The sequence below is a fragment of the Tenrec ecaudatus genome, chromosome 1, assembly GCF_050624435.1.
Source record: "Tenrec ecaudatus isolate mTenEca1 chromosome 1, mTenEca1.hap1, whole genome shotgun sequence".
Lineage (NCBI taxonomy): Eukaryota > Metazoa > Chordata > Mammalia > Afrosoricida > Tenrecidae > Tenrec > Tenrec ecaudatus.
The window spans coordinates 180,716,821-180,724,474 of NC_134530.1; the positions used below are offsets into that span (position 1 = coordinate 180,716,821).

The 7,654-nt window shown below is 41.5% G+C and overlaps 1 protein-coding gene across 1 annotated transcript; it reads left to right on the forward strand.

Moving 5' to 3' along the window:
• Nucleotides 1-350: 350 nt before the first annotated feature.
• Nucleotides 351-3,902, forward strand: LOC142438916 (cytokine SCM-1 beta-like). Its single transcript, XM_075540954.1, has 3 exons — nt 351-411; nt 2,703-2,817; nt 3,734-3,902. The coding sequence occupies exons 1-3, from the start codon at nt 351-353 to the stop codon at nt 3,900-3,902; spliced, it is 345 nt and encodes a 114-aa protein (XP_075397069.1).
• The last annotated feature ends 3,752 nt before the right edge of the window (nt 3,903-7,654 follow it).

The window sequence follows — 7,654 nt, forward strand, 5'->3', positions numbered from 1 at the left end:
GTCACAGTGGTCAGGCGAGTCTGCAGTGGAAGATCTGAATTTAGAACCACAGCAGGAGCTGACAGCCACCTTTGCTTTTGTGCACACATATGGTTTCAGTGACACGTTAACCACAGGAGAAGGGGAAAAGGCTACAAGGTGTGGGGTTAGCATGAGTAGCGACAAGAACTTTTTTTCCTTAAAGGGAAAGAAAAAAAAAAGCTTCACTATTGTGCGGGCTTTCCGAAGTTCCACACCCACCCCGAAAGCCCCCTCCTGCTGCAGGAAGCGCGCTGACCAAGGAGAATAAAAGGGGCTTGTGGGGAGCTGGTTCCTCATTCTCTACCTGTTCAGCTCAGTCTACCTCAGCCATGAGGACTCTCATCCTGGTCTGCCTTGTGCTCTGCTGCCTCAGTGCCTACACTGTGGAAGGTAGGTTACATTGCTATGCTGTGCTGTGATGTGAACTGGGATGGGAGGTTGGTGGGCACATGGTTTGGTTTAGTCTCCCCATGTGCAACAGGAGCGTGACAATGCTGTTTTAGAGGACTTTGTAGACGCTGAAGAGCCAGATAACCCCAATTCTGCTTGGGGATCCTGTTCTTCCTAATAAGATGAATTATTAACCTCTTTGGGGCTTAGGTTTTCTTCTCTATAAATTGAATATACTAAGAGGCACCCTCACCTGCAACTGAAATGAAATAAGTCGTCTCTTGTCAAATTCCTTGTGAATATTAATTTCTTGATTGTTAGCTGTGAAATAACAGTGATAATTACTATCTGACTTCGTGGCTTTTGCCCGTTTACTGTTGATCTTGATAACGTCTTGATAGCTTTGTGAGTTCAGACACATCGTAGGGTGGAGATGGAGAGGGCGTTCTCATGAAATCAGTGCTTTTATGTGGAAGTCAGCAGAAAGAAAATGACTGCATCCATATATCTTCATGTCCAGGAAATCAATACTACCTGCCAGTATGAGGGGCAGTCTACTGTTACCACCATGAATGTTTCTAGTTATGAGTTCTTGAATCCGCAAAAGGCCATTTAGCTTTATGGGCCAACAAAGAGAGCTGCATCTTATTCATGGCCATTATCAAGTAAAGGTGCAACACATAATAACTGGGGATACTTTGAAATACAGACCCCCATGGGACTTTAACATATATTTCTTAAAGAGTAACATTTTCCTACTAGGTGGAGTTTATTTTTCATTGTGATTCTGGTATATATATACATTTTCAGATTACTAAATTAGGCTGGATGTTGCTTTCTGGCAGGATTTGGTGGAGACAATAGCTTGGTGGAAACCTGGAGTGGGTGGAGGGGAAGGGTTAGAGAGGAGGGACGACTGCAGACATGTGGCTCACATGCCCAAATTCTCCACTGGAATGACCTGCACTTAGCTTCTTCAGCGTGAACATGGGACAAAGCCACCACTGCAGTTCCCCTTCTGCAGTGTGAGTATGACAGTGTCTTCAATCAATCACTAAGACACAAGCATTGCTGGGAATAAGGAAGAGGGTGACTGGTGTAGAACACAGCATATTCTGTGGCTCTTGCGAACACATGCTAGTTACTTCACAAAAAGAAAGAGAGTTGCTTTAGTAGTAAGAGGCAGGTTCAACAGTGATTTGAAATGTAAGTTTTCCTCCTTCACTGGCCTGAGAGACGGTTCAGCAAAGATAGAGGTTAAGGAGGCTCGGGCTGGGAGTTGAGAGTGAGCAAGATAGAACAGGGCGGGTGAAGGAAGGCAATATCAGTAACACTGTTTGTTTAATTTCATGCTTAAAAAATGCCTGGTGTTCCCAGTGACACTCCCTACCCCTTCACATCACTATCTGCTTGTTCTTTGAGATACTTAATACCTGCGAAGCAAACACCAGCCCCTCCAACATAACAGAAAACCAGCAGTTAGAAAACGGATTAGCTTTTACCAAACCCTTAATGTTATTAACGCTTTGGGGTCATTTTCCCCCAATTAGCAACGTCAGATTGCTCTGTACACTTAAATGTTTCCTTCTTTGGGGCCATGCCTGTTGAGGATGAATACTTTATGACCCACTTACATAGCTCACATTTCCCATCTGAGCTAAAGACTCCACTGTTTGTGTAGTCAAGTTACCCGCCCCAGCCTGCTACTGACTGCTGGCTCCCAAAGATTACTGTGTGCTTCTCACCCCACTCTGTGCCACTCGGCTTTGTTTTTCAGTCACCCCTAGAGCAATTTGACATGATCTCATTATCTGCTTACTTGTTTGTTGCCTGTGTCCTCACAAGATGTGCCCCATGGGAGCAGGGATAAGGTGTGTCTTAATTAGTGCCTTAAACAATGCTTGGCATACAACAGACACTCAATAAGGAGCGGTCGTCTAAAGGAATATATATGAATAAATGGCACGGGGACATCTGATAGACCCATGGTTTCCAGATTGAAACACCACAAGGAGATAGTTGAGAACTTTTAATGTTTCCTACCATGAAACGTCCTGCAACAATCCTATCGGGTCCATTTTTAAGCAGTCAAATGTTCTACTAAGAATCTCCGATGTGCAAAGGACTGGGGATAGGCTACAGAGATGTCGTCTCTTCCCGGAAGAAGACATGTGTTCTTCTAACAATCTTAGAGTCCTTTAATTGGTGCTAGCTGCCCTTGGTTCTCTTGAACTTGGTCACAGTTGATTTATAGTTTCATTTTTGCTTTTCTGTTTGGTGTTCTTCACCAGGTGTGGGGAGTGAAGTTCCAGCCAGGAACATCTGTGTGAGTCTACACACCCGGCCACTGCCTGTCCAGAAAATCAAGTCCTACACCATCAAGGAGGGCTCCATGCGAGCAGTGATGTAAGTTTCCGTCCACTGAAAGCTACGCTGAGGGCGTGACTGTCCGGAAAGTCTGCTCCGCTCAGGAAAAGTACATCAGCACGAAGGGAAACTGCCGTTGATCCAGTATCACCTTTGTGCTTCCATATGAACGATAGCTTCAGACAGTGCCGCAGAATAAATGCTACCACAAAAGGGTGTTCTGCTCTCAGGCCTACGTTTTGAGAGGGCAGTGCCAGGTCAGGATTTATTCACATGACCACACTGGTAGGAGAGGCGTAGGCTTGGGGAAAGTAGGTACTGTGCTGATCAGTTGTCCTCACATGCCAAGACAAGATGTCAAAAACTAGCCTGCGCGGCATCGCTATCTTTCTGGGATCTCATTTTCAGAAGGATCAGCCCTTTGCAAAATATGATTGCAAGATTGCTCAAAGAAATTTAGACAAGAAATCATCCTTTTAAAATATATACCCTCCATGCCTTTGTCAGAGGTGGAAGGAAGTCCATAACAATCAGACTAACTAGTCAACTCATGTACAAGTCATGTGTACAGACTGGAGCTGAACTTCGTAAGACTTCCCAAGGCCAGCCCGTTATTCCAACCTTTTCATTAGTACCTGAGCACTTAACCCTTTGTGCCACCTGGGGAGACCATCATGGACTGGATGACCTCCGGGATACAGTTTGGCTACAAGATTTGGAAGCATATATGAGAAAAGGAACTAATGAATTAATGTGAAAGAGGAACTGGGGAGCACCTGCTGATATTTCTCTTTTATGTTAAAATCTATGACAGAAGTAAGGTGTTAGGTGTTTGTTGTGGTCTTGTGGTTCGGGAAGATGATTTCTTCCAGTAATGCCTACGCTAGTCTAAACTCATCTTCTGGCCCCGAGGCTTTGAGAATGTGGCTAACTCTTTCTTTTCTTTATGTTGCAGTCTCTTTACCAAGCGTGGCCTGAAGGTCTGTGCTGATCCAGATGCCAAGTGGGTGAAATCGGCAATTCAACACGTGGATAAGAAATCTACAACCAAAAAAAACATGACCCAGAGCAACCTGACCAGACCCCAACAGTCCACCAACACTGCTGCGACCCTGACCAGCTAGGGGCCTGCTGGCACCTTGTCCTTCCTGCTTGTCAGCCAGCTCCTTTCCTTTACCAGCCACGGACTAAGTATTTGCCGATTGAAAAAATGCTGCAAGAATAAACTTTTACTTTTGTATTTTACTTTTAGGTCTTTCATGCTCATTTAGATGTTCAAATCAATAAATATTTATTATGGAGAACAGTCCCACAGTCCACTTGTTATATCTTAGGAGAAGAGTAATCTATCATTTATGTTCTATTTCTGTCTTAAGTGTTCTTCCCTTTGATAGCATCCATTATGGGAGAGATTCTGCCTAATGTTCATCTGTATTATCACTCTGGGGTTCCAGCTTCGAATGGCTTTTTCCATATGAGTCACTAGTGGCTCTTAAGACAATGACAGCAATTCAAGACCTATTCCAATGTGTCTTCAAACAGAGCTCCATTTAAGGAAGCAGGAGAAAATAATCCAAGTACCACTGGTTTTCCATAAGGAAGGTCCAGGACCTCAAAAAATGGCGCGATTTGAGTTTCATCTCAAATATGTGTTCATACCTCCTTGTGTTTCATTTTGATCTGCTATGAAAGAAAACCAAAAACCAGACAGGGTTTATAATTCCTGTCTTTTTACCAGAATAGCAAATGTTAAACTTTGGATAGAAAGATGTCATATTCAAGGAGAAATGAATGCTTTTTAAATTTAGCCATAATCTCCCCGCCTTACTGTGATTCTGTAATTGGCACTAGTGTAGTTATGATATGTCATATTTCTTTGTCTACAAGTTTTTAATGTCACAGAGGTTGTCTCCTGGAACATTTTATGAACCTGATTACAAGTTGCAATGAAGTTTAAATAAATGTTTATCTGGTCCCTCAACAACATGAGTACTGGCTCTCTTGTATGGTCAGCTGGTTATGGATATGTTTAGTGTTTATGGTTCTACTATTGAAAGCTGAGGACACATACTTCCATTTCTCTTGACTAACTGTACATACGGGCAGATCTTGTCTTGGCAATTTCTTGATGGTTTCGAGGGAAGGGAGAGCACTAACTAGTGCTTAGTTATGAGTCAGTAGAAAGTAATTTCAGAGGCTCCCTGAGGGCAGCCTGCCATAATCAGCTTACTACTAGCTGTGTAACTAGTGAACCAGAGTGGAACTCATTAAAAAGAAACCTCATAGAAAAAGATGGAAATACCTATTCTTTCTCAATGCTGTTCACCCACAATTCTTTTAAAGCTGACCTTACAAAAACAAGTCTGAACTAGGAATTAACTGATTTTTTTATGAGGGGTGAAAATGGCAAAGTTACAAAAGATTAATAAAATGCTCCCCTGATTAAGTTATGTATAATATATGTGCATTCCCAAAATGTTTCACAGTGGGCTTCATGAAATAATGATAATATAATAGGTGGGGGTAATTGACATGAACTCATCTCAATTTCTGAAGAAGCATGATGTGATACCAAGATTTTAAGATCACAGAGTGAGAAGAACTTTGAACCAATTGGGCATTCTGAATTTATTCAGGCAGGAGTTAAGTATCCATCACGGTGGTTCACTGGCTTTCAGTTCAAGGAAAAGCAAAATCTAGGAAGAAAAGATCTCAAACTATTCGGGCTATTATTTTTAGTGCCGGGACTCCATGAGCACTTTAGCATAGCCTAAGGTATCGGTTTATGCTTGAGTTGCCCTTTACCTGTCTGCCCTCCGCATGAGACGGGATGAGGTTCACAGAGACTATTCACATCAGCCCAACCTATTGGAACCACTGGTGGTCAATTGATACTTGGGGAATAATGGAGAGAAAGGAAAACACATAATTTCTTATTTTTAAAATGTATCTAAACTGATATTACAGTACCAAATGAACAATAAAAATAAGTTCAACAAAAGAAAATTTTGGTGCTTTCCACAGGACAGACATTATGCTAGGCATAGGATATACCAGCATGGAGAGGCGGACAAGACTGTTTTGGACTTCCAGTAAGTCATAGTCCAGATATATGACTGCTATGCAATTCAGTGTAGGGTTTATTATTTATTGATTTTGGTTTTCTAGTTGATTTGTGATTTAAGAAAGGCCCTAGCATTGCAGATTACAACCACTAACTTTTGCAGCAAATCTTTGCAGTGCAGAATTTAAAGCAAAAATTCACAGATTCATGTTTAAGAAGCAGAAACAACATGAAGAAGAGAGTGGTTATTATCTTGTGGATTTTCCCTGAAATTTTCTGAGCTATATTATCATTATTCATAAATACTGAATGCCTGGAAGATGTACCCTTCATTTGATAAATCTTGTCATGAACATATTGTTCTCTTCACTGTAAAATTCCTTGGTTAAAATTATATTTTGTACTCATTTTCCCATTTGATAAAACTATCCAGGGAAGCCGAGATGTTCATTGTAACTTAATTGATGAAAAATGGAGCTATAGAGAGATTGAATGTCTTGCCTCATGGTTATTGGGAAATTTGGACTTTTATTCCAGATATTCAACTTTCTATGATGTCACAACCCCACAGAGAAGAGCTATTGTGTAAGGTTCCTCCTAAATGGGTGTAAAGACAGTTTTCTGAACATGCGCATGTCATCTTGTGATCTCAGAAAGGTTAAGTTAAATGAGAAATATCAGAAGGCTCTTTTATGGAAGGAGCCCTGGTGGTGTAGTTGGTTGCTAACCGCCAGGTCAGCAGCTTGAAACCATGAGCCACACCTCGAGGGAAAGATGGAGCGTTCTACTCTAATAAAGAGCTACAGTCTCAGGAACTCGCAGGGCAGTCCGGCCATGTCCTATAGGGTTGCTATGAGTTGGCATCAATTTGATGGCAGTGTTTTTTTTTGTTTGCTTGCTTTAGTTTATAGCTGTATAAAAGATATAATTCAGCTTTCTAGACTATTGAGCAAGCATGTCTCATTTTATTTTTATAACATACAGAAATAAAAACAGAAATAAACCCACTGCATTGAGCCTCATAGCTATCCTATAGCGCATAGATCTGCATTGAGCCTCATAGCTACCCTATAGCGCATAGAACTTCATTGAGCCTCATAGCTATCCTATAGCACATAGAACTGCCACAGAGGGTTTTCAAGGCTGCACATCTTCATGGAAGCCTACAACCACATCCTGGACTGCCTGGTGGGTTTCAATCTCTAAGCTTTCAGTCATCAGCTGAGCACTTAACCACTGCACCACCAAGGCTCCCTATTTCTCTCTTTCGCTCTTTCTTTCTTTCTCTTCTTCTTCTCCTTTTTTATAATGTAAGTGCCTTGGTATAGTTGGCTACAAGTGGGGCTGCTAACTGCAAGGTCAAGAGTTGAAAGAAAAATGATGCTATGTACTCCTTCCTGTGAAGGGTTACAGTCTTGGAAACCCAAAGGGGCAGGTCTAGGTCATGCTGTAGAGTTGCTGTTAGTCATAAGTTACTTTATGCCAGTGAGTTTTTGACAGTGATGTTCAAATAATTTTTAGGTAATCATGACACTTTTCTTACTTTACAAATATCAACACATTTAATCATATATAGAAAGCATCCGTTAAAGCCAGAACAACTGAAGGATGACAAGGCTAATTTGCTTAGGCTCCTTTGGTGAATAAGATGACAGATTTGAACTCATATAAACAGGACACTAAGTTTATACTGTTGACCACTAGGTTATATTGCCGTCCTTCCTCAAAAGCCAATTCCTGTAATATCAAACCCCTTTAAAAAACTCCATAGAACACTGACTATTTTGCTATATGTAATACTTGTGTCTTACC